Source organism: Bufo bufo, chromosome 6 (genome assembly GCF_905171765.1).
Source record: "Bufo bufo chromosome 6, aBufBuf1.1, whole genome shotgun sequence".
Taxonomy (NCBI): Eukaryota; Metazoa; Chordata; class Amphibia; order Anura; family Bufonidae; genus Bufo; species Bufo bufo.
This window is the reverse complement of record NC_053394.1, coordinates 169,823,938-169,851,554: the sequence shown is the minus strand read 5'-3', so window position 1 is coordinate 169,851,554 and position 27,617 is coordinate 169,823,938. Positions and strand designations below refer to the sequence as shown.

The following is a 27,617-nucleotide window of genomic DNA, read 5'->3' as shown; positions in this document are numbered from 1 at the left end:
GACTCCTGTGCGGTGTGGGGCCTGTCCCCCAAACATATGAGTTTCAGAACGGCCTGCTGACGTTTACCCCGGGCTGTGCTGAAGATGGTGGTGAAGGTGTGTGGCTGACTGGATGAGCAGGTGGAAGAAGAGGAGGAGGAAGCTGAGTAGGAGGAGGAGGAGACAGGAGGCAAAGAATGTTGCCCTGCGATCCTTGGCGGCGGAAGGACGTGCGCCAAACAGCTCTCCGCCTGGGGCCCAGCCGCCACTACATTTACCCAGTGTGCAGTTAGGGAGATATAGCGTCCCTGGCCGTGCTTACTGGTCCACGTATCTGTGGTTAGGTGGACCTTGGCGTTGCGCAGTGCACACTTGATTTTATCGGACACTTGGTTGTGCAGGGAAGGCTCGGCTCTCTTGGAGAAGTAGTGCCGGCTGGGAACAACATACTGTGGGACAGCAAGCGACATGAGCTGTTTGAAGCTGTGTGTGTCCACCAGCCTAAATGACAGCATTTCATAGGCCAGTAGTTTAGAAATGCTGGCATTCAGGGCCAGGGATCGAGGGTGGCTAGGTGGGAATTTACGCTTTCTCTCAAATATTTGTGAGATGGAGAGCTGAACGCTGCCGTGTGACATGGTTGAGATGCTTGGTGGCGCAGGTGGTGGTGTTGGTGGTACATCCCATGTTTGCTGGGCGGCAGGTGCCAACGTTCCTCCAGAGGCGGAGGAAGAGGCCGAGGCGGCGGGAGCAGCAGCAGAAGAGGCCGAGGCGGCGGCAGCAGCAGAAGAGGCCGAGGCGGCAGCAGCAGAAGAGGTAGCAGGGGGAGCCTGAGTGACTTCCTTGTTTTTAAGGTGTTTACTCCACTGCAGTTCATGCTTTGCATGCAGGTGCCTGGTCATGCAGGTTGTGCTAAGGTTCAGAACGTTAATGCCTCGCTTCAGGCTCTGATGGCACAGCGTGCAAACCACTCGGGTCTTGTCGTCAGCACATTGTTTGAAGAAGTGCCATGCCAGGGAACTCCTTGAAGCTGCCTTTGGGGTGCTCGGTCCCAGATGGCGGCGGTCAGTAGCAGGCGGAGTCTCTTGGCGGCGGGTGTTCTGATTTTGCCCACTGCTCCCTCTTTAGCTACGCTGTTGGCTCGATCTCACCACTGCCTCTTCCTCCGAACTGTGAAAGTCAGTGGCACGACCTTCATTCCATGTGGGGTCTAGGACCCAGGGCCGGTACAAGGCAGGGGCCGAAGGAGCGGGTGCCCTGGGCGCTACCATTTGCGGACAGGAGGGGGGCGCAGGTGAAGTGCCAGCAGCAGTGGCGTCGCCAGGGGGGGGGGCCAGAGGGGGCCACGGCCCCCCCTACATCATGCTGTGCCCCCCCATGTGCCCCCCCAACTAAAATGACCCCCCCCCCCAAGTGAGCAGCCGCCGCCGGGCACAGGGAGATGAGCGCTTCCATTGCGCTCATCTCCATTGTAAACTGTCTGTGCCAGCGGAGGTGCAGGGGAGGGAGAGGCGTGTCCCTTCCCTTTCCTCTGATAGGCTGCAGGCAGGCACCGAAGTGGAGGAGAGGCCCCGCCCCCTAATTACTCCTGTTTACCTTTCTAAAGCTAAAGGACCTTTGATGATGTCATCACAGGTCCTGTAAGGGAACTGCACAGTGTAAAGTGTAGTTCCCAGGTTAGAACAGTGCATCTGCCAGGACCTGTGATGACATCATCTTCAACATCACAGGTCCTGCAGAATCTAGCAAAGGAACTGCACCAAAAATGGTGTAGTTCCTAGGTTTCAAAGGTACATCTGCCAGGACCTGTGATGACATCATCACAGGTCCTTCAACCCCTAACAGCAAGTATTAAAAGTTCACAAGCAGCTCTGTATTGATCCATACAGACTGGAATGGAGAGGTAAGAGGAGGTCCTCCACTTTTCATCATTTACCCCCCCCCCCTCCATGCCCTGTTTTTACTCATTGCTCACTCATGTATACTACTTCAGACAGTTACCACTACCTCATGTACCTCACAGTGACTATAATGCATAACTGACCACATATTTCTATAAACACTGCATCTACAGTATTATACCTTCTATGTGTCACATCAATACACTGCTCTGTATATATATATATATATATATATATATATACACACACATACATGCACACACACTGCATATATTACACAGTATTATACATGCAATATGTACAGATATATAGTATATACCGCAGTGCACTGATATGTAAAGTATGAGGTATAATAGATGCTGTGTGTACAGATATCAGTACACTTCTGTATATACTATATATGTGAGGTACGAGGTATAATAGATGCAGTGTGTACAGATATATAGTATATACAGCAGTGTACTGATATGTGAGGTACGAGGTGTCAATACACTGCTGTATTTACTATATACCTGTACACACTGCATCTATTATACCTCGTACCTCACATATTACACTACTGTATATACTGTATACACTGCATATATTATACCCCGTACCTCACATATCAGTACACTGCTGTATATACTATATACCTGTACACACTGCATCTATTATACCCTGTACCTCACATATCAGAACACTAGGGAATATACTATATACCTGTACACACTGCATCTATTATACCGCGTACCTCACATAACTGTACACTGCTGTATATAATATACATCTGCATCTATTATACCTCTTTTGTGTGCCAGGGCTGTTTTGTAATCCCATTCCGGCCCTGATGGCATAAATTATTAAACGCAGCAGCAAGAATAGTTCATGGAACAAAGGGAGGGGCTATAAAAGGGGAATGGGGGCCCAATTTAGATTCCTGCTATGGGGCCCAGTGATTTTTATGTACGCCCCTGGCTGCAGGCACTAGGCCGGCAGCCTATCAGAGGCCGGCGCAATGACGTCATCGTGCCGCCTGAGCCTTACATTACAGCGTGGGACACAGGAAGAGGCTGCATCGCATCGCTGACACTTAGGTAAGTATAAGTGTTTTTTTTTTGTTTTTTTTTACAATAGTGTTACTGGCCTATTGGGGGGGCTTATTACAAAACTGGCACATGATGATGGGGGGGGCTTTATACTGGCACATGATGATGGGGGGGAACTTTATAGTGTCTGTGACTTTTAAAGTCCCACAGTCCTTTGTTCTATTGCTTTAAGTATATTCTTGTTTTGAAACAACATTGATTCTTTCTTAAAAACGGGGGGGGGGGGGGGGGGAAGGGGCAGTTTGCCATCTTCGCCCTGGGCACCAAATGGCCTTGTCCCAGCCCTGCTAGGACCTCATCGTCCCCTGCATCGTCTTCCACCCAGTCTTGATCCCTGACCTTCTGTTCAGTCTGCACACTGCAGAAAGACGCAGCAGTTGGCACCTGTGTTTCGTCATCATCAGAGACGTGCTGAGGTGGTATTCCCATGTCCTCATCATCAGGAAAAATAAGTGGTTGTGCGTTAGTGCATTCTATCTCTTCCACCCTGGGGAAGGGCTAGGTGGATGCCCTTGGGAAACCCTGGCAGCAGAGTCTTCAAACAGCATAAGAGACTGCTGCATAACTTGAGGCTCAGACAGTTTCCCTGATATGCATGGGGGTGATGTGACAGACCGATGGGCTTGATTTTCATGCGCCATCTGTGCGCTTTCTGCAGAAGACTGGGTGGGAGATAATGTGAACGTGCTGGATCCACTGTCGGCCACCCAATTGACTAATGCCTGTACCTGCTCAGGCCTTACCATCCTTAGAACGGCATTGGGCCCCACCAAATATCGCTGTAAATTCTGCTGGCTACTGGGACCTGAGGTAGTTGGTTCACTAGGACGTGTGGTTGTGGCAGAAAGGCCACGTCCTCTCCCAGCACCAGAGGGTCCACTAACACCACCACGACCATGTCCACGTCCGCGTCCGCGTCCCTTATTAGATGTTTTCCTCATTGTTCCCATTCACCACAATTTAGAGAATGGCAAATTTGGGAATAATTTTTCAACCCAGAACAAAATCTGTGCTTTTACGGTCACTACAAATAACTTGACCAGCTAAAACAGTACAGATTTGGTTGAATAGAAATGTGAGGCCTATTTTTTTTTGCTCTGTGTGACAGGTATACGTTTAATCACAGAATTAGACTTGTATCTGCACGGTAGCGTGTGTGTTAAGTTTTTCTGAATGACACTATCAGCACCTTGAATCTAAGATATCCTTTTTGGGATAGATTTCAAGTAGGCCTGATATAGCAGAAACTACTTATTTTGAGAATGTCAAATTTGAGAATAGTTTTTCAACCCAGAACAAAAACTGTGCTTTTACGGTCACTACAAATAACTTGACCAGCTAAAACAGTACAGATTTGGTTGAATAGAAATGTGAGGCCTGTTTTTTTTTTTTGCGCTGTGTGACAGGTATATGTTTAATCACAGAATTAGACTTGTATCTGCACGGTAGCGTGTGTGTTAAGTTTTTCTGAATGACACTATTAGCACCTTGAATCTAAGATATCCTTTTTGGGATAGATTTCAAGTAGGCCTGATATAGCAGAAACTACTTATTTTGAGAATGTAAAATTTGGAATAGTTTTTCAACCCAGAACAAAAACTGTGCTTTTACGGTCACTACCCTGTTTCCCCGAAAATAAGACAGTGTCTTATATTAATTTTTGCTCCAAAAGATGCGCTAGGTCTTATTTTCAGGGGATGTCTTATTTTTCCATGACACAGGGGGATCAGAGGGGAGAATCAAAATGACACAGGAGAATCTGAGGGAAGATTACAATTTTAGTACCCTTTCTTATCCTCCTGTGTCATTTTGATTCCCCCCTCTGATCCCTCTGTGTCATTTTAAGTGATCCCCCTCCCCTGTGCCAGCGGACAGTGGATTATTTAGTCTCTCCCCCCTCCCACCTTCACCAGACATCCCTTACCACTTTATCAGACATCCCCCCCCCCCATACCTCAGTCACCCCTGTATGTCCGTGCCTGCCAGATTCCACACAATGTGCCCGATTCCTGCCCTGCGCAACGCACTCACATTTAGACAGTGAGTCAGCCAGACTCCGTCAGGGCAGAGCGAGCAGCAGGCGGCAGCTTGTCCTGGCAGTGGCGCGGGCTCTCTGATTTAAAGAGACCTCGCACCGCCTGAACAGCTCTGGCTGTGCTGCGGCCAATCAGTGAGCTGCGCGGCGGCGCCCGCCGCTACGATCGGGAGGAGTCAGATGCCTTGCAGTAACTTCTGAGACCTTATATTCCGGGGGGCCTTATTATCGGGGAGGCCTTATTTTCGGGGGGATGCCTTATATTTCAGCAAGAGGCAAAACTAGAGGTAGGTCTTATTTTCGGGGGATGTCTTATTTTCGGGGAAAGACGGTACAAATAACTTGACCAGCTAAAACAGTACAGATTTGGTTGAATAGAAATGTCAGGTCTATTTTTTAGGCGCTGGGTGACAGGCTCAACTTGCCCCTGATGTAGTATATGGCCAAAAAATAACCACACTATTGATGGTTAAATGCACTTGGGTGACACAGGCTCAGCCTGCACCTGATGTAGTATATGGCCAAAAATTAACCACACTGTTGATAGTTAAATGCACTTGGGTGACACAGGCTCAGCCTGCACCTGATGTAGTATATGGCCAAAAATTAACCACACTGTTGATGGTTAAATGCACTTTGGTGACACAGGCTCAGCCTGCACCTGATGTAGTATATGGCCAAAAAATAACCACACTGTTGATGGTTAAATGCACTTGGGTGACACAGGCTCAGCCTGCATCTAATGTAGTATATGGCCAAAAAATAACCAGACTGTTGATGGTTAAATGCACTTTGGTGACACAGGCTCAGCCTGCAGCTGATGTAGGATATAGCAAAAAATAACCACACTATTGATGGTTAAAAGCACTTGGTGGTAGCTTGTGCTGGCGCACCACAAGCCACAAAATGGCCGCCGATCACCCCAGAAAAAAGTGATATAAAAACGCTCTGGGCAGCCTAAAAAAAGTGAGCAAGTCGATATTAGCACTTCAATGATCCACAGCTGGAGATCGATCACAGAATGAAGTCTTTTGGAGGAGTTAATCTGCCTAATCTCGCCCTAACGTCGCAGCAGCAACCTCTCCCTATGCTTGAATCAGCAGAGTGACATGCAGCGCTACGTGACCCAAGCTTATATAGAGGCTGGGTCACATGCTGCACTGGCCAATCACAGCCATGCCAATAGTAGGCAAGGCTGTGATGGCCTCTTGGGGCAAGTAGTATGACGCTTGTTGATTGGCTGCTTTGCAGCCTTTCAAAAAGCGCCAAGAAAGCGCCGAACACCGAACCCGAACACTGACTTTTACGAAAATGTTCGGGTTCGAGTCCGTGTCACGGACACCCCAAAATTCGGTAAGAACCCGAACTATACAGTTCGGGTTCGCTTATCCCTAGTCATGTGCGTATGTATTCACCCCCTTTGTTAGGAAGCAAATAAAAAGCTCTGGTGCAACCAATTACTTTCAGAAGTCACATAATTAGTGAAATAATGTCCACCTGTGTGCAATCTAAGTGTCACATGATCTGTTATTACATATACACACCTTTTTTGAAAGGCCCCAGAGGCTGCAACACCTAAGCAAGAGGCATCACTAACCAAACACTGCCATGAAGACCAAGGAACTCTCCAAACAAGTAAGGGACAATGTTGTTGAGAAGTATAAGTCAGGGTTAGGTTATAAAAAAATATTCAAATCATTGATGATCCCCAGGAGCACCATCAAATCTATCATAACCAAATGAAAAGAACATGGCACAACAGCAAACCTGCCAAAAGAAGGCCGCCCACCAAAACTCACGGATCGGGCAAGGAGGCAGCACAGAGACATAAGGTGACTCTGGAGGAGCTGCAGAGTTCCACAGCAGAGACTGGAGTATCTGTACATAGGACGACAATAAGCCGTATGCTCCATAGAGTTGGGCTTCATGGCAGAGTGGCCAGAAGAAAGCCATTACTTTCAGCTAAAAACAAAAAGGCACGTTGGGAGTTTGCAAAAAGGCATGTGGGAGACTCCCAAAATGTATGGAGGAAGGTGCTCTGGTCTGATGAGACTAAAATTGAACTTTTCGTCCATCAAAGAAAACGCTATGTCTGGCGCAAACCCAACACATCACATCACCCAAAGAACACCATCCCCACAGTGAAACATGGTGGTGGGAGCATCATGCTGTGAGGATGTTTTTCAGCAGCTGGGCTGGGAAACTGGTCAGAATTGAGGTAAAGATGGTTGGTGCTAAATGCAGGGATATTCTTGAGCAAGACCTGTACCACTCTGTGCGTGATTTGAGGCTAAGATGGAGGTTCTCCTTCCAGCAGGACAATGACCCCAAACACACTGCTAAAGCAACACTTGAGTGGTTTAAGGGGAAACATGTAAATGTGTTGGAATGGCCTATTCAAAGCCCAGATCTCAATCCAATAGAAAATCGGTGGTCAGACTTAAAGATTGCTGTTCACAAGCTCAAACCATCCAACTTGAAGGAGCTGGATCAGTTTTACAAGGAGGAATGGGCAAAAATCCCAGTGGTAAGATGTGACAAGCTCAAAGAGACTTATCCAAAGCGACTTGGAGCTGTGATTGCCGCAAAAGGTGGCTTTACAAAGTATTGACTTTTGGGGGGTGAATAGTTATGCACATTGACTTTTTCTGCTTCACAATAAAAAAAAAATCTTCAAAGTTGTGGGCATGTTCTGTAAATTAACCCCTTAGGGACTTAGGACGTACCGGTACGCCCTGTTTCCCGAGTCCTTAAGGACTCAGAACGTACCGCTACGTCCTAAGTTTAAAAAAAAATTGCGGCGCGGCAGGGGTTAATTGTGACAGGATGCCTGCTGAAATCATTCAGCGGGCATCCTGTCACAACGCCAGGGGGGTCATGAGACCCCCCCGTATCGGCGATCGCCGCAAACCGCAGGTCAATTCAGACCTGCGGTTTGCGGCTATACCTGCGGTTGTGGTGGCTGTGCGGCGGTGCCATCGGGTCCCCATGCGGTTGTAGGGGAGACCCGATGACTCCGGTGACGAGCCTGTGAGATCCAGCCCCCTGGATCTCACAGGCCGGAAGCTGTATGAGTAATACACACAGTATTACTCATACAGCCAATGCATTCCAATACAGAAGTATTGGAATGTATTGTAAAGGATTAGATTAGTAAAGTAAAAGTTCAAGTCCCAAAGTGGGACAAAAAAAAAGTTGAAAAAATAAAGTTTTCCCCCCAAAAAATTTAAAGTTTCAAGTAAAAATAAACAAAAACGTAATTTTCCCCAAATAAAGTTAAAAAAAATAGGGGAAAAAAATATATATACATATTAGGTATCGCCGTGTCTATATCGACCGGCTCTATAAACATATCACATGACCTAACCCCTCAGATGAACACCGTGAAAAATAAAAAATAAAAACTGTGCTAAATAAACCATTTTTTTGTCACCTTACATAACAAAAAGTACAACAGCAAGCGATCAAAAAGGCGTTTGCCAACCAAAATAGTACCAATCAAACCGTCATCTCATCCCACAAAAAATGAGACCCTACCTAAGATAATCGCCCAAAAAAAAAAAAAATACGGCTCAGAATATGGAGACACTAAAACATCATTTTTTTTGTTTTAAAAAATCAGTTATTGTGTAAAACTTACATAAATAAAAAAAAGTATAAATATTTGGTATCTCCCCGTTAGTATTGACCGGCTCTATAAAAATATCACATGACCTAACCCCTCAGATGAACACCGTAAAAAAAAAAAAAAAAACTGTGCTAAATAAACCATTTTCTGTCACCTTACATCACAAAAAGTGTAATAGCAAGCGATCAGAAAGTCATATGCACCCCAAAATAGTGCCAATCAAACCGTCATCTCATCCCACAAAAAATGAGACCCTACCTAAGATAATCGCCTAAAAAATGAAAAAACTATGGCTCTCGGAATATAGAGACACTAAAACATGATTTTTTTTTTGTTTCAAAAATGATATTGTGTAAAACTGACATGAATAAAAAAAAGTATACATATTCGGTATCGCCGCGTCCGTATCGGCTGTCTCTATAAAAATATCACATGACCTAACCCCTCAGATGAGCACCGTAAAAAATAAAAAATAAAAACTGTGCTAAATAAACTATTTTTTGTCACCTTACATCACAAAAAGTGTAATAGCAAGCGATCAAAAATTCACACGCACCCCAAAATAGTGCCAATAAAACCGTCATCTCATCCCGCAAAAATCATACCCTACCCAAGGTAATCGCCCAAAAACTGAAAAAATTAAGGCTCTCAGACTATGGAAACACTAAAACATTATTTTTTTTGCTTCAAAAATGAAATCATTGTGTAAAACTTACATAAATAAAAAAAAGTATACATATTAGGTATCGCCGCATCCGTGACAACCTGGTCTATAAAAATATCACATGATCTAACCTGTCAGATAAATGTTGTAAATAACAAAAAATAAAAACGGTGCCAAAACAGCTATTTCTTGTTATCTTGCCTCACAAAAAGTGTAATATAGAGCAACCAAAAATCATATGTACCCTAAACTAGTACCAACAATACTGCCACCCTATCCCGTAGTTTCTAAAATGGGGCCACTTTTTTGGAGTTTCTACTCTAGGGGTGCTTCAAATGGGACATGGTGTAAAAAAATCTGCCTTTCAAAAACCGTATGGCATTCCTTTCCTTCTGCGCCCTGCCGTGTGCCCGTACAGTAGTTTACGACCACATATGGGTGTTTCTGTAAACTACAGAATCAGGGCCATAAATATTGAGTTCGGTTTGGTTGTTAACCCTTGCTTTGAAACTGGAAAAAAATTATTAAAATGGAAAATATGCCAAAAAAGTGAAATTTTGAAATTGTATCTCTATTTTCCATTAATTCTTGTGGAACACCTAAAGGGTTAACGACGTTTGTAAAAATCAGTTTTGAATACCTTGAGGGGTGTAGTTTATTAGATGGGGGTCACTTTTATAGAGTTACTACTCTAGGGTTGCATCAGGGGGGCTTCAAATGGGACATGGTGTAAAAAAAAACAGTCCAGCAAAATCTGCTTTCCAAAAACCGTATGGCATTCCTTTCCTTCTGCGCCCTGCCGTGTGCCCGTACAGTAGTTTACGACCACATATGGGGTGTTTCTGTAAACTACAGAATCAGGGCCATAAATATTGAGTTTGGTTTGGCTGTTAACCCTTGCTTTGTAACAGGAAAAAAATTACTAAAATGGAAAATCTGCCAAAAAAGTGAAATTTTGAAATTGTATCTCTATTTTCCATTAATTCTTGTGGAACACCTAAAGGGTTAACAAAGTTTGTAAAATCAGTTTTGAATACCTTGAGGGGGGTAGTTTATAGAATGGGGTCATTTTTGGGTGGTTTCTATCATGTAAGCCTCGCAAAAGGACTTCAGACCTGAACTGGTCTCTAAAAATCGTTTTTTTTTTAATTTCTGAAAAATTTCAAGATTTGCTTCTAAACTTCTAAGCCTTGTAACATCCCCAAAAAATAAAATATCATTCCCAAAATAATCCAATCATGAAGTAGACATATGGGGAATGTAAAGTAATAAGTATTTTTGGAGGTATTACTATGTATTATAGAAGTAGAGAAATTGAAACTTGGAAATTTGCAATTTTTTTTAAAAAATTGGTAAATTTGGTATTTTTTTTATAAATAAAAATGATATTTTTTACTTCATTTTACCAGTGTCAAAAAGTACAATATGTGACGAAAAAGCAATCTCAAAATGGTCTGGATAAGTCAAAGCGTTTTAAAGTTATCAGCACTTAAAGTGACACTGGACAGATTTGCAAAAAATGGCCAAGTCCGTAAGGTGAAATTGGGCCGAGTCCTTAAGGGGTTAAATGATGCAAATCCTCAAAAAATTCATGTTAATTCCAGGTTGTGAGGCACCAAAATACGAAAAAAGTCAAGAGGGGTGAATATTTTTGCAAGGCGCTGTAAATGCCGCAGCAGTACAGTAATACACTGGTATGATTTATACCGGTGCATTACTGTACTGCAGCGGCAGCAGGAAGCGCACGGCATCATAGCAGCCAATGACGGCGTGCGCTCCTGGACACAGAAGAAATCCAGGCCGGTATCACACGGACCGAGTTCCACGGGCGTGTGCATGAGGCTTTAATTGGTGACATATTGATTTCTAGTTGGATGGTTGTTTTTCAAACATGTATTTTATTCACAGCTCTCTGTGATTTTTTTTTATACTTTTGACTAGGGTTGTTGAGATACCAAAATTTTGATTCGGTTTCGATACCATAAAAAAGTATTGCAATACTCGATACCATTCGATACCACACGAAAAAAAAAAAACACAAAGAAAAGCCGCGTGCATTCCGCATTTTATGGAACGTCTGGCTCATAATCGAACAGTCCAATCCTATTTTTTGGGGGGACAAGGTGACAAAAAAATGGCAAATCACGCAGTTTTTATTTTATTTTTTTCTGTTCTGGCGTTCACCGCATAGGAGATTTTTAAAAATATTTTAATAGTTTGGACTTTTCGGACATGGCAATATGTGATAAGTTTATTTATTGTTTATATCTAAAATTGGGAAAGGGGATGATTTATACTTAATATCTTGGTGTTTTTTTTAACTTAGTTTTTTTTTTACAGTTTATTTATTAACTGCCAGTATTTCCCCCCTTAGGGGCTAGAACCTGGGATCTTTTCATCCCTTGTCCTATTCACCCTAATAGAGCTCTGCTGCCCTGTGCATAGTATATACAGCAGCAGGGAGCTTACCATGGCAGCCAGAGCTTCAGTAGCATCCTGGCTGCCATGGTAACCGATCGGAGCCCCAGGATTACACTGCTGGGGCTCCGATCAGAAGCTGCCACTGCCACCAATGAGGAGGAGGGAAGAGGGGACCCTGTGGCCACTGCCACCAATGATTTTAATACTGGGGGGATTTGAGCGCATTGCCGCACCAATGATTTTAATAATGGGGAGGGAGGGGAAAGGGAGCACTGCGCCACCAATGTATTTAATACTGGGGGGAGGGCGCACTGTGCCACCAATGATAATTAACCTTTAATACAGGAGGCGGTGCCGGCAGAATTACATAGCTGGCACCCTGCCTCTGACAGGGAGCTGCGATCAGTGGCAGTTAACCCCTCAGGTGCGGCACCTGAGGGGTTAACTGTGGCTGATCGCAGCTCCCTGTCAGAGGCAGGGTGCCAGCTATGTGATTCTGCCGCCTCCTGTATTAGAAGTTAACTTTCATTGGTGGCGCAGTGCGCTCACTCCTCCCTTCTCTCCTCATTGGCAGTGGCAGCACAGGGGGAGGGAGAGACTGCTTCCTTCTCCCCTGTACTGCTGAGGGAACTTGGAGCGCGCTGACAGCAGTGCGCTCCAAGTTCTGTGATACTAGACTGCGCAAGAGCGCAGCCCAGTATCGAAAAAAATTGAAATCCCAGTATCATATCGAAACCGGTACAAAAGTATCGATTGGGTATCGAAATTTCAATACTCGACACAACCCTACTTTTGACAAAGGGCAAGTGCTGCCCGAAACGCATCAAGAAAGTTTTTATCTGCATGTGTATTTACTAATAAAGTCTCCAGTTTGAAGATCAGAAATGCTGGATTTTTTTATATGATTTTTGTGCACCAAATTCATATACCCTAACATATTATTACATATATCCTTATATCCTTGTCCCTATAAGGCTACTTTCACACTTGCTGCAGTGTGATCCGGCAGGCAGTTCCATCGTCGGAACTGCCTGCCGGATCGCCGATCTGGATGTGACTGAAAGCATTTGTGAGACGCATCCGGATACGGATCCGTCTCACAAATGCATTGCAAGAACGGATCCGTCTCTTCGCTTGTCATGCGGACAGACGGATCCGTCTTGTATTTTTTTTCCTAATTTTTACCGGTCTGCGCATGCGATGGATCCGGAATTACAGTATTTTGAATGCTGTATCTGGCACTAATACAATCCTATGGGGAAAAATGCCATTTAGGCAAGTCTTCAAGTTTTGTGGCCGGAGATAAAACCATAGCATGCTACAGTTTTATCTTTTGCCTGATCAGTCGAACGACTGAACTGAAGACATCTTGATGCATCCTGAGTGGATTGCTCTCTATTCAGAATGCATGGGGATAAAACTGATCAGTTCTGTTCCGGTATATAGCACCTAGGACGGAAGTCTATGCTGGAAAAGAAAAACGCTAGTGTGAAAGTACCCTAAGTCAATTTTGATTCACCAGCTGCCTGTCTTCTCAGTCCACCCCTGACTCATTTATTTTGTTTTTCATTTTTTTTAGTACATCATTGCTGGATCTCTTACAATCAGAGCTCAGAAAAAGCCATCTATCAGACTGGTGAGTTATTTTAAAAGTCTGGAATGTACACAACCAGTGAATTTTTAATTGTCTTTCAATTGTCCTTGAACTCAGCCCGGCCGCATCACATAACCATGCTTGGTCAAAACCATGTTTTTGACCAGCTGCTGTTTTTGTTATAGTTTTTCCACCATTTTTTGCTAACAGTGTATTTTACCACTAGTGTCTTCTTCATTTCATTTTTCCCCCATAGAGAAGGTGATGTCAAAAAGCCTAAAAATAGAGCTCCAGCATGCTGTGTTTTTTTTAAATAAGCAAGGAAGACAAAAAACAGAGGATGGAAGTGGTAGTGGCTCTGACTGCAATAATTATTTACAATGGCAATTCTCACACCGATGCTCCATAGGGCCAGGGCACTGTTAGGAGGTCGCACCCTTTCTTCCTTAGGAACACACCTTGATGATGGGGCTCCTACCTGATGGCATTTTGGGTGACCTTGGTGTTTATTGGGTGCAAGGCAGAAGATGTGGTTGCTGCAACTGGCAAATGGTGCTGGAGTCAGTACCCAGGCCAGTTGTACAAAATTTAAATGTCTCTTTAAAGTGCAGAATGGAAGTTGTTGAACATCCAGCAGTATCAAAACACAGTTCCAATCAATTCTCAGTGCAAATCTTCCCAGATATTGATATGGGTCAGGATGAGGATTGTAGTACTCCTTCCCTCTATCTCACCAAAGCCTCTCTTCCGAATCTAAGGCTGGCAATTATTAATGGTGGAGGTAATTCCCAGCTGAGGGGTACAGGATTACAATATGATGGGCCAAACCATGTACAAGTGTGAAGGGATTTTTAGCAATGTCCCTCTTACTGCAGTAAAGACTTTCTCAGCATTAAATAGAAAATACCTTACTGATTCCAATGTTTAGCTATGCAGATTTTGGACCTTCTACTTATTTTTTTCTGAAGTACTGTGAAGTAGAAATGGCTTTCTTTCTGTACATTTCTCAGAGATAGTGACTCTCTGGGATGTAGGCCTAGTACTCTGAGAAGTGAGTACATGTAGCTTCCTCTCAGTTCCTCCACTAACACACTAATAACAGAGCAGGGGGCAGATCTAAGTCCAACACCTAACATACAGAGATATGCTGGTATATGACAAATCATTAACTGTCATGAACACTCCCATGACAGGTGCCAGGAGATCAGGGAGACTGGCAACACGTGGGTTAATCTGACTGGTTCTTTGTGAATCATTTGTCTCTGTGTTGTTTTGGTCATGACCACACCTCTTGCAGGTGTTGTTGGTTTGGTCATTTAACTTCCCCTATTTATTACTGCTTCCCCTATTTATTACTGGGGGTACAGTTTGTAGCTTCAGTTTCTGGACTCTGGGCTAGCTGGTTGTTGGATCTCGGTTGAGCTCCTGGCGCTGCCTTTCCTCCACCTGAAGTTAAGTGTTGTCTTCCCTATTTGTATTTTGTTTGTTGTATTTCCCTGTCTTTTGTATCTAGGCCTGAGGGAGACTGCTGTTCATCCTTCTGGTGGAAGAATAGGTTGTCTCAAGTCCTGTCACTATACCAGGGCCCTACAGGGTGTGTTAGGGCTCTATGTTCCTGTGTATGAACTTTCCTACCATCAAGGTCAGTTCATACTGATATTTAGTTAGGACTTGGACTAGGGTTGTTCTAGGAGGGGACCCTCTCCTTTTCCCTAGTTTTCAGCATAGTTCCTGTCCCCTTTCCTCCTGTGCTCGGTGTGGAGTTTCCCACCCACACCACATCTGTGACATAAACATATTAAATAACCTTACATAACCAGAACAGTGTAACAGCGGTTGCTCTCCGCCAATGTCCCCCTGCTTATTTCCACGGTCCCAGGCTCCGTGTTCAGCAGTGAATTTGCTACATGGTTTCAGCTAGTTCCCTGTAGCACTTCCTTAAGGGCCGGGGAGCATCACTTCCTGTGATTTATTGGTTTAGCACATGTGACCATGCTGATAATTACTAGCCCTCCTGCACCCATATAAGTAGTCTAGTCCCCTTCCCAGGTGCCTGAGCGAAAGGTCTTTGTGTCCTGCAAAGGTTGCTATTATCTATGCTTGTGTTCCTGTTTACCTGACCCGTGCTTGTGTTTCTGGACTCCGCTACTTGTTTGATCCCTGCCTGCTTGCCTTGCCACACCAGTTGCTGATCTGGATTGCCTGACCCATGCCTGTGCTGCCTGCCCTGACCTATTGCTTGTTTGACTTTGCCTCTGCCTCATCCTTCGGTCCTGCACTGTTGCTCATTGTTACGACTTGGCCTGCTGCTGACTATGTCTTTACCTCTGGTACCTAGCTCTGGTACCCCCTTGTCCGCCTGGACCAGCTGCCTCGTGTGCCAATCCTCCTCAAGAGGTAGCGACCTGGTGTTCCCCTTAGGAAAGTCTATCCCCACCATCAGAGGTATTGAGAAGAACGAGGAGTTCATTTAGACAACGCCCTTAGAGGAGGTAGGACACGTGGCACGGTGGGTTCACATCCGCTGGTTTATGACAAACCGTTTTCAATATGGGGTACTGCATATACAATTTAAGGCCTCATGCAGGGCCAGACTGGGACTGAAATTTATCCCTGGCATCATAAAACAGACAAGCCCACTTAAAGTTGGCTGAATGTCAAATATGTTGTGCGAATCCATACCAATACCGAATCCACCTCCCCACCCCAGTGCTAATGGAATATCTAAATGGATATTACATACAGCACTACCACCAAACATCTAGGAGTATACAGCACTATATCTTCTCTAATGTAGATGTTCTCTTCCCTCAACTTCTTCAATGGGGGCAGAGTAGTTATAGTGTCCCCCTATAGTGTCCACAGTAGGCATATTACCCCCCCCCTCCCGCCTGTATTGCCCAAAAGTGACAGAAAAAAAAACCTCGCAGACTCAAGTCCAGCTCAATGCTTGAGTCTGCGAAGCATGCGATAGGCGTCTTCTGGCAGGTGGTCGCTATGAAGTCGTTGTGCCGCCTGCATCCAGACACAACGCATCTCAACCACTTGTGCTGCCTCATGGGCTTGTGGCAACAGCAGGGCCAGGAACCATTGGTTTCCTTGCCTCACCGCTCTATTCAACTTTCTCGCCATTCAGAGGCCGGCGATACAGTTGTATCTGTGGTGGCAACTGCTTTCTGGGCCCTGGTCCAAATCTCTGGGGCCCAAGACCCAGATATTTTGGCCTAACAATGCATCTGGAGCAGGCAGCCTATTGAGGAACTGGATCATATGGCATTTGCGTCATGCACATGACCGTATTGGCATTTCAGTTCACAAACCACGGATCTGCAAAATATGGATACTTTCCTACCATTTTCTCACTCCTATCAATAGAAATGGCTGTTTTGGTCCAAAATGTGGACCAGAATTGGGCATGTTTAATAATTTGCAGATTGGACACACAGATGAGGACAGCACACCAATATCCGTCCGTTTTTTTTTTTTTTTTTTGCAGACCCATTGAAATGAATGGGTCCATGTGCTATCCGCAAACAATGCAGATACCACACGGATGGAAAGTACATTCCTGCTCATGAAGCATTAGTTGATACTACACATGATTTAGAGCTGTAAGAAATCCTGGGCAATAAGTGAAGCTGCAGTTTCTCCATTCTGTTTGTAGAATTCTGCATATGAATGTACATGGATCAGAGATGTTTTTGTTTCTGATACCGAGCTCCTTCACTCGCTTATACCCATAGAGTTAAATAGTACATTTCTGGTTGCCTACAATAACCACTAGGGGGAGGGCAGGAAACTTATTCCTATGGCTATACAGGGAATTTTAGTTAAAAATTTTTTTAATTAAAGACATCAAAATCAAAATGACAAACTTTACATAATCGCACATTGATGTTCTGTCATGTGGGAATTTTGACCTTTGTAAAAGTAACATAGTGTCCCCAATCCTTAAAAAATGTTATAATTGTAGACTTTTGAACCTATATGTTATAGTATCATAAAAATATGATAGTTATAACATCAGAATGAAAAAAAATGTTAGTGACTATTTATATACAGAGAAGTAGGACACAAGACTACAGAGCCTTGCAACATGGATACGTGAGAGAAATAATCATAATAAAACTACAGCAATTACAATGTTTCACATGCAATACCAAGTCTGTCCACATGCTGTGCTGTTGTGGAAAATGTAGCAATATTCAACACAAAGCACAACAGACTTTATAATGCAGAATGTGTAGTAAAATTCTAAAGTGCCACCTAGTGGTAGAAATATTTATGCTGCTTACACAAGTTAAGAGGAATGTGTGACCATGTTAACCTCCTCCCGACCGCCTAACGCAGGGATGCGTCCTGCAGGCGGCCGGGTTATTCCTCGTAGACGCATCGACGCGTCATCTCGCAAGACGCGAGATTACGCGCATAGCCGGCCCGCGCATGCGCAGTGCGGGCCGGCAAAAGTTACAAGAGGAGTTCGTCACCAGCCTGCCAGCCAATGATCATCGCTGGCAGGTTGGTGATTTTCAAAAAATCGAATCACAAGCCATTTAACACATTATATTTATAAATATAATGTGTTAAATGGCTTCTGTGCTCTCTGCTGGGTCCTTTTCGTCGGTTGGTCCCAGCAGAGAGCACACATCACTGTGAGTACACCAAACACTAGACATTTAGCCCAGGATCACCCCCCATCACCCCAATTAACCCCTTGATTACCCCTGTCAATCACTAGTGAAAGGGAAAAAAGTGATCAGTGTAAACTGTCACTTTTTTTCCCCCACCAGTATTGACTGTTAGGTTTAGATTAATTTAGGCCCCTTTGGTAGTTAGCTTCAGTTAGCGCCCAGCCCACCGCACCGCACCGCAGTCACTGATTCGCTGATTAGCGTATCGCTAATCAGCATTGGTACTTTTATAGTATCTGTAAGTGATCAGAACTGATAACAGTCAGATCTATAATAGTATTAGTGTCACCTTAGCTCGTCCTCCACCCAAAACGCAGTGTTTGCCCGATCAGGCCTGATCGGTCGCCCACACCGTGCGTTCACCCACGCCCGCCCCGCCGCAGTGACAAATTTTTTTTTTTTTTTTTATCACTGCACATTCACTACACAAGCGCTGCGGTGATAAAAAAAACGTTTTGATATTTTTTATCAATCGCAGCGGCTTCCTGTACTTCGCTAGCCTGTAATTTGTAAGACAGGCTTGCTTTTTTTCTTGGGTAGTCTCAGGGAATACCCCCTAAATTTAGTTGACCAAATGGCAAGTAAGGGGTATTCTTCTGAAGAGGCCTACAGGCTTCTGACCCAGTCGGATGAGGAATGGGAACCCTCATCTGACGAATCCAGCGGGCCAGAATACGAACCTGTAGAAAGCAGTGGCAGTCTGACCCAAAGTTCGGACGATGAGGTTGAGGTCCCTCATACCACCAGGTGTACCCCGCCCCGTGTTGCTAGACCACAGGTTGCGCAGGATCTGCTTCAAGGGCAGCAGAGTGGGGCTGGCGCTGTCGGATTACGTGGTGAGGCATACACTAGCAGCGCAGCCCATCCTGGACCTAGTACCAGCACTGCCGTAGAACATGGTGAAGTGGCGAGCACCAGAAAGGCAGTTGAAGCTGGTACGGTGGCACGTGCAGTAGTTCCCCCGTCGCAGCCACCGCAACAGACAGGCCCGTAGAGCCCCTAGAGTCCCTGAGGTGCTGGCAAACCCTGATTGGCAGCCCCCATCTTCAGCGGCACCAGTAATTCCCCCTTTCACCGCCCAGTCTGGAGTTCGGGTTGAGACAGCTCAGATCGGATCGGCACTGGGGTTTTTTGAGCTGTTCTTCACTGCGGAGCTCTTAGACTTAGTCGTGGCAGAAACAAACCGGTATGCCACTCAATTTATAGCCGCCAACCCGGGAAGCTTTTATGCCCAGTCTTTCCGGTGGAAACCCATCCAAGTTTCCGAATTTAAAACTTTTCTGGGCCTTCTCCTCAACATGGGCCTGACAAAAAAGCATGAATTGCAGTCATATTGGTCCACGAACCCAATTCATCACATGCCCATGTTCTCTGCTGCCATGTCCAGGACACGATTTGAGACCATAATGCGTTTCCTGCACTTTAGTGACAACAGCACCTCTCGTCCCAGAGGCCACCTAGCTTTTGACCGGCTCCACAAAATTCGGCCCCTCATAGACCACTTTAACACCAAATTTGCAGATTTGTATACCCCTGAGCAAAACATCTGCATAGACGAGTCCCTGATACATTTTACCGGGCGCCTTGGCTTCAAACAATACATCCCAAGCAAGCGCGCCCGGTATGGGATCAAATTGTATAAGCTCTGTGAAAGGGCCACAGGCTATACGCACAAATTTCGTGTCTATGAGGGTAAAGATCAGACCCTGGAGCCGGTCGGTTGCCCTGACTACCTGGGGAGCAGTGGGAAGACAGTCTGGGACTTGGTGTCACCCTTATTTGGCAAGGGGTACCACCTTTATGTGGACAATTTCTACACAAGTGTGCCCCTCTTCAGGCATTTTTTTCTAGAACAGATTGGCTGCTGTGGCACCGCGCGACCTAGTCGCCGGGGCTTCCCCCAACGGCTCGTTACCATCCGTCTTGCAAGGGGGGAGAGGGCTGCCTTGTGTAACGAAGAACTGCTCACGGTGAAATGGAGAGACAAGCATGACGTTTACATGCTCTCCTCCATTCACGCAGACACGACAATCCAAATTGAATGGGCAACCAGTGTCATTGAAAAGCCCCTCTCGGTCCACGACTATAATTTGCTCATGGGAGGGGTGGACTTCAATGACCAGATGATGGCTCCTTATTTACTCTCCCGCAGGACCAGACGCTGGTATAAGAAGGTGTCTGTATACCTAATTCAATTGGCTATGTACAATAGTTCTGTTCTCTACAGTAAGGCTGGGAGAACAAGATCCTTCCTCAAATTTCAGGAAGAGATCATCGAGAACCTCCTGTATCCAGGAGGTTCTGTGGCCCCATCCACCAGTGTAGTGAGCCGTCTACACGAGCGACATTTCCCCAATGTCGTTGCTGGTACCTCAAACCAACCGCCACCCGAAAAAGATGTTGTGTCTGTAGCAGGAGTGGAATAAGGCGTGACACCCGCTATTTCTGTCCTGACTGACCTGACCACCCTGCCCTATGCTTAGGGGAGTGTTTCCGGAAGTACCACATACAGGTACACTTAGTATAGGGATTGAGTGACACAGGACAGGCACACAGGGGTCTTAGGGCCTTTTCACACAGAGCTGCTGCAAACCTCTCCTTTCACCTGGGACAAAGTGCATAATGTACTTCGCCACATCTCTGGGCGATTTACGCTTTGCACATTGTCCCATGGGGAAGGAGAGGTTTGTCCTATAAAGGTAAAAAAAAAATAAAAAAAATCACAGGTAAGCAAAAAAGTTAATGTTCCAAAAGTTCAATAAAGTTTCTAAAAGTTAATGTTCTGTTTCAAAGGTTATATAAAGTTAATGTTAATAAATTGATTGCGTTGCGGCCTGTTTTTTTTTTTTTTTTTTACCTTCTAGGTGGACCAACCGTTGAACCAGCTGCAGCACTGATGTGCGTTCTGACAGAAGCATTGCGCTGCTGTCAGATTACACAAAAGTCGGTGTATGCGGCGCTGCAAGACGAGATTTCTCCTCTGCAGTAGAAAAGATACGTTTGCCGAGGCTTATGAGCTGAGGGGCGGTGTTCATATGCTTTGGCAAACACTTTGTATATAAAAAAAATGTAAGAAATTCCGGCAATGATTTATTCATCCACATCGATTGATGTGAATGGAGAAATCGGGTTTGCCAGGGCATACGGGCTGAGTGGGTTTGGATGTTGGGCGGAGCTCCTATGTCCTGGAAGACGCCTTTCCCCTCCTTTTTTTTTTTTGGCAGAGATTTTTTCATCCACATTGATAGATGCGAATAAAGAAATCTGTGCCGTTCATTTTTTCTTTCAGCCCAGAGGCTGAACGGAAAAAAAAAATCTCATTACCCGTATGCTCAATATAAGGAGAATAGCAGAAACTCCTAATGCTGGCCATACATTTAATGATTGTGGAGACCCTCAAATGCCAGGGCAGTACAAACACCCCACAAATGACCACATTTTGGAAAGAAGACACCCCAAGGTATTCGCTGAGGGGCATATTGAGTCCATGAAAGATTGAACTTTCTGTCCCAAGTTTGCGGAAAGGGAGACTTTGAGAGAATAAACAAAAAAAAAACAATTTCCACTAACTTGTGCCCAAAAAAAAAAAATCTTCTATAAACTCGCCATGCCCCTCACGGAATACCTTGGGGTGTCTTCTTTCCAAAATGGGGTCACATGTGGGGTATTTATACTGCCCTGGCATTTTAGGGGCCCTAAAGCGTGAGAAGAAGTCTGGAATCCAAATGTCTAAAAATGCCCTCCTAAAAGGTACTCATTGGAATTTGGGCCCCTTTGCGCACCTAGGCTGCAAAAAAGTGTCACACATGTGGTATCGCCGTACTCAGGATAAGTAGGGCAATGCGTTTTGGGGTGTATTTTTACATATATGTCACGGAACCATGAACCAGACGTACAACAAGAGATAAGTGAAAATAAGAAGGCTTTATTGAAAATAAAGCTGTAAAGCAAAAGTCCAAACGGATGGTGAAACCGAGCAGAGTCTTTGCGAAGCCAGAGGTCAGGAACCAGAAGGGTAGTCAGACGAAGCCAGGATCAGGAACCAGCAGGGTAGTCAGACGAAGCCAGGATCAGGAACCAGCAGGGTAGTCAGACGAAGCCAGGATCAGGAACCAGAAGCAGCAGCAGTCTTAGAAGCATGTGAACACAAGAGGACCAAGCAAGGAACTGAAGCCACAGACCTCCTATATATATGAGCTAGGCATCCAGCTCCTCCCAGTGGGAAGGAGGAGCCGCAGGGTGGAAGGCTACAAGAAACCCAGAAACCAAGATGGCCGCCAGCACATGTCAAACGAAGGAGAACAGCAAGAAGGTAAGACCATGACAGTACCTCCCCCTCAAGGGCCCCTCCTCCGCGGAGCACAAAACGGTTTCTGAGGGAAGCGTGCGTGGAAGGCTCGGAGCAAGGCAGGAGCATGGACATCTGCGGAGGGAACCCAGGAACGCTCCTCTGGACCATAACCACGCCAATGGACCAAAAACTGCAACCGACCGCGGACCAGGCGTGAGTCCAGGATATTGCTCACCTCATATTCCTCACGATTGCCCACTTGGACCGGACGAGGCCGAGGAACCGAGGAAGTGAAACGATTACACACCAGTGGCTTCAACAGGGAGACATGAAACACGTTGGAGATCCGCATGCCAGGAGGAAGCGCAAGGGCATAGGCTACCGGGTTTACCCTGCGAAGCACTCGGAAGGGACCAACAAAGCGAGGCGCCAGCTTGGGAGTGGGCACTCGAAGGTTGAGGTTGCGGGTGGACAACCATACACGGTCTCCGACCTGGTAGGAAGGAGCAGGCGCTCGTCTGCGATCAGCCTGGAGTCTCTGGCGCTGCGCAGAGACCTCAAGGGACTTCTGGATCTGTACCCAAGAAGCACGTAGGACAGAAAGGTGATCCTCCACAGCCGGAATATCCTGGGGAGAGAATACCTCCGGTAACACGGCAGGTTGGAACCCATAATTGGCCATGAAGGGAGACGTCCCAGAGGAAGAGTTCACCGCCGTGTTCCTGGCAAACTCAGCCCAAGGCAGGAGGTCAACCCAATTGTCTTGGTGATCGGAGACATAGCAACGAAGGAATTGCTCCAAGGCCTGATTGGATCGTTCTGCGGCCCCATTGGACTGAGGGTGGTAGGCCAAGGAGAAGGAGAGATGAATCCCCAACTGGGAGCAAAAGGCGCGCCAGAACCTGGACACAAACTGACTCCCCCGATCCGACACAATCTCCTTGGGCAAACCGTGCAACCGGAAGACCTCCCTGGCAAAAATCGTGGCCAACTCTTGTGCAGAGGGTAACTTCTTGAGAGGAACACAGTGGCACATTTTGGAAAACCGATCCACAATCATGAGAATGACCGTATGGCCTCGGGATGCAGGGAGGTCCACAATGAAATCCATCCCCAGGTGTGACCATGGGCGCTCCCCGGTGGCTATGGGTTGCAGAAGGCCCAACGGAAGGTGCCGAGGGGACTTACTCTGGGCACAAACGGAGCATGCCGCTACATATGCGGCGATGTCGGAACGTAGGGAAGGCCACCAGAACAGACGTGAAACAGCCCAGGACAGCTGATTCTTTCCAGGATGCCCCGCGGTCTTGGAGTTATGGTAGGTTCGCAACAACCGAGTGCGCAACTCCTCAGGCACAAAACATCTGCCGTTGGGTCTCCCAGAGGGAGCACCAGATTGAGCCGCCAAAATCTGCTCACCCAGGGGAGAGGTCAGGCTGGTGCGAATGGCGGCCAGGATCTGATTCGGAGGTAGGACCGAAGTCGGAATCGACTCCTCCCTGGACAGCTCGGAGTACTGCCGTGATAAGGCATCCGCCCTGATGTTCTTGGAACCGGGTAGGTAGGAGACCACGTAATTAAAACGTGACAAGAACAGAGCCCATCTGGCCTGACGTGGTGTCAATCTCTTGGCCTCAGAAAGGTAGGTCAGATTCTTGTGGTCCGTCAGGATGAGAACCGGAACCACCGAACCCTCGAGCAAGTGCCTCCATTCTTTAAGGGTCTGCACGATGGCCAATAACTCCCTGTCACCAATCTGATAGTTGCACTCCGCGGAAGACAGTTTCCGGGAGTAAAACCCACAAGGAAGCAGAGGACCCTCTGGTGTTCTACGCTGAGACAGAAGGGCGCCTACTCCCGTCTCAGACGCGTCCACCTCGAGGACAAAGGGCAACCCAGGGTTGGGATGCGACAGAATCGGAGCCGACACAAAGGCGGACTTTAGGGCCTCAAAAGCTCGGATGGCCTCGAGCGGCCAGACCTGGGAATTACTGCCCTTCCTGGTCAGATCCGTGAGAGGCTTGGCCAGCATGGAAAAGTCCCTGATGAACTTCCGATAATAATTGGCGAAGCCCAAAAAGCGCTGCAGGGAACGAAGACAACTGGGCTGGGGCCACTGTAAGACAGCCGAAACCTTCTCAGGATCCATGGAGAACCCCTCAGCGGAAATGATGTAACCTAAGAAGGTTACCTGGGATCGGTGAAATTCGCATTTCTCAAGCTTACCGAACAGCTTGTTCTCTCGTAACCGTTGCAACACTCGTCTGACATCCAGAATGTGGGCCTCCATGGATTCAGAATATACCAAGATGTCATCCAAATAGACCACCACACACTGCTGCAACAGGTCACGGAAAACATTGTTGATGAATTCCTGAAGACTGCGGGCGCATTGCACAACCCAAAGGGCATAACCAAGGATTCGTAATGACCGGTCCTGGTGTTAAACGCGGTCTTCCACTCATCGCCCGCCTTGATCCTTACCAGGTTATATGCCGCCCTCAGGTCGAGTTTGGTAAAGACCGTGGCCCCTTTAAGGCGATCGAACAGCTCAGAAATCAAGGGTATCGGGTAAGCGTTCTTGATTGTGACGATTGAGACCCCTGTAATCGATGCAAGGCCTCAACTCACCGCCCTTCTTTTTCACAAAGAAAAATCCAGCCCCTGCCGGGGACGAAGATTTGCGAATGTGTCCGCGTGAAAGCGCCTCCCTCACGTACTCCTCCATGGCCTCATTCTCCGCTACCGACAGTGGATAGACTTTGCCACGAGGAGGAACGGCACCAGATTGTAACTCTATGGCACAATCGTATGGGCGATGCGGAGGTAGGGCAACCGCGCGCACCTTATCGAATACATCCTGGTACTCCTCGTATTCAGGAGGCAACAGAGAGTCCGAGGAAGTACACAGCAACTTGACAGACCCATGGATGCAACTAGCTCCACACTGCGGTGACCACGAGAGGATCTCGACCGATCTCCAATCGAAAGTCGGATTATGCTTCTGGAGCCAGGGGTACCCCAAGACCACCGAGTAGTGTGGAGACGAAATAACCTGGAGGCAGACCGACTCTCTGTGAACGGCACCAATGGCTATCCCCACTGGAAGGGTCTCATGAGTCACGTGTGGCGGCAGAAGGGGTCTGCCGTCTATCGCCTCAAGAGCCAGTGGGGAACCTCGAGCCTGCAGAGGAATGGAATTGGCGGCAGCGAACACACTATCAATGAACAAACCACCAGCACCAGAGTCCACCAACGCCTGGGTCGTCACCGAGCCCCCGACCCAGGAGAGGACAACAGTGATCAGTGGTTTGTCAACACGGGAAACCGGGGACGAGGAGACTCCACCCAAGATCTGCCCCCGACAGGATCTCAGGTACGAGCGTTTTCCCGGACGGTTCGGACATGCCAACCGAAAATGCCCACCGAGACCACAGTACATGCATCGGCCCTCGCGTCTCCGGAGTGCCCTCTCCCCCTCGGACAGGCGAGCAAACCCCAGCTGCATGGGTTCACCCCCAGACAAGTCATCCCCAGGAGACGTGGGAGGAGAGGGAGGCACGGGTGGGACAGCAAACGTAGGCACCAATCTGTTAGAAGACCTCCGCAGGTTCTCCTTAAAGGAAGGTCTCTCCCTGAGTCTGGTGTCAATCAAAATCAGGAAAGAAATAAGAGACTCGAGCTCAACTGGTAGGTCCTTAGCTGCAACCTCATCCTTCAAGGCATCCGAGAGACCATGAGAGAAAGCAGCGACCAGAGCCTCATTATTCCAGCCCACCTCTGCTGCCAGGGTACGAAACTCAATGGCGTATTCAGCTACGAATTGTGAACCCTGTCTGATGGACATAAGGAGCTTCGCAGCAGAGGCAGCACGAGCCGGCACATCGAATACCTTCCGAAGAGAAGCAACAAAACCGGAAAACTCGGCAACCACCGGATTGTTGTTCTCCCATAAAGGGCTGGCCCAGGCCAAGGCCTTGTCCGAGAGCAGCGAGATCAAGAAGCCCACCTTTGATCTCTCAGTAGGAAAGGCATGTGGCAGCAACTCGAAATAAATGCCCACCTGGTTAAGGAAACCTCGGCACTGAGTTGGCTCTCCCCCAAAGCGCTGTGGAAGAGGGGCAGAACCGGTCATACCCCGAAACACCGCAGGCGCAACAACAGGTGTCGGGGTAGACTCTGGCGCAACAACCGGAGCGGCAGTAGGAGCGAGCCCAGGAGCGACAACCGACCCATCGGCAACGGGAGCGAAATGAGCCGTGCGTTCAAGCAGGGTTTGCAACGCCACAGCGAACCGACCCAACAGGTGATCCTGCTGATCAAGTCTGGCAACCAGCGTGGGTAGCGAGGATGGCCCTGTACCGTCAGAATTCATGGCTTGGTCCTAATGTCACGGAACCATGAACCAGACGTACAACAAGAGATAAGTGAAAATAAGAAGGCTTTATTGAAAATAAAGCTGTAAAGCAAAAGTCCAAACGGATGGTGAAACCGAGCAGAGTCTTTGCGAAGCCAGAGGTCAGGAACCAGAAGGGTAGTCAGACGAAGCCAGGATCAGGAACCAGCAGGGTAGTCAGACGAAGCCAGGATCAGGAACCAGCAGGGTAGTCAGACGAAGCCAGGATCAGGAACCAGAAGCAGCAGCAGTCTTAGAAGCATGTGAACACAAGAGGACGAAGCAAGGAACTGAAGCCACAGACCTCCTATATATATGAGCTAGGCATCCAGCTCCTCCCAGTGGGAAGGAGGAGCCGCAGGGTGGAAGGCTACAAGAAACCCAGAAACCAAGATGGCCGCCAGCACATGTCAAACGAAGGAGAACAGCAAGAAGGTAAGACCATGACAATATACCCATGCTGGGTGAGAGAAATATCTCTGTAAAATGACAACTTTGTATTAAAAATGGGAAAGGTTGTCTTTTACAGAGATATTTCTCTCACCCAGCATGGGTATATGTAAAAATACACCCCAAAACACATTGCCCTACTTCTCCTGAGTATGGCGATGCCACATGTGTGACACTTTTTTGCAGCCTAGGTACGCAAAGGGGCCAAAATTCCAATGAGGATCTTTCCGATTTCACAGGGCATTTTTTACGCATTTGGATTCCAAACTACTTCTCACGCTTTAGGTCCCCTAAAATTCCAGGGCAGTATAAATACTCCACAAGTGACCCCATTTTGGAAAGAAGACACCCCAAGATATTTCGTGAGGGGCATGGCGAGTTCATGTAAAATTTTATTTTTTGTCACAAGTTAGTGGAATATAAGACTTTGTAAGAAAAAAAATAATAATAATAATAATCATTTTCCGCTAACTTGTGAC

General features: G+C 46.7%; 1 protein-coding gene across 1 annotated transcript in view; it reads left to right on the top strand.

Moving 5' to 3' along the window:
* Positions 1-27,617, top strand: part of LOC121004645 (membrane-spanning 4-domains subfamily A member 4A-like) — a 102,663-nt gene that overhangs the window by 52,977 nt on the left and 22,069 nt on the right. The window contains exon 3 of the mRNA XM_040436891.1: positions 13,296-13,352. Coding sequence (XP_040292825.1) covers positions 13,296-13,352 — 57 coding nt within the window. The remainder of the gene's footprint in view (positions 1-13,295; positions 13,353-27,617) is intronic.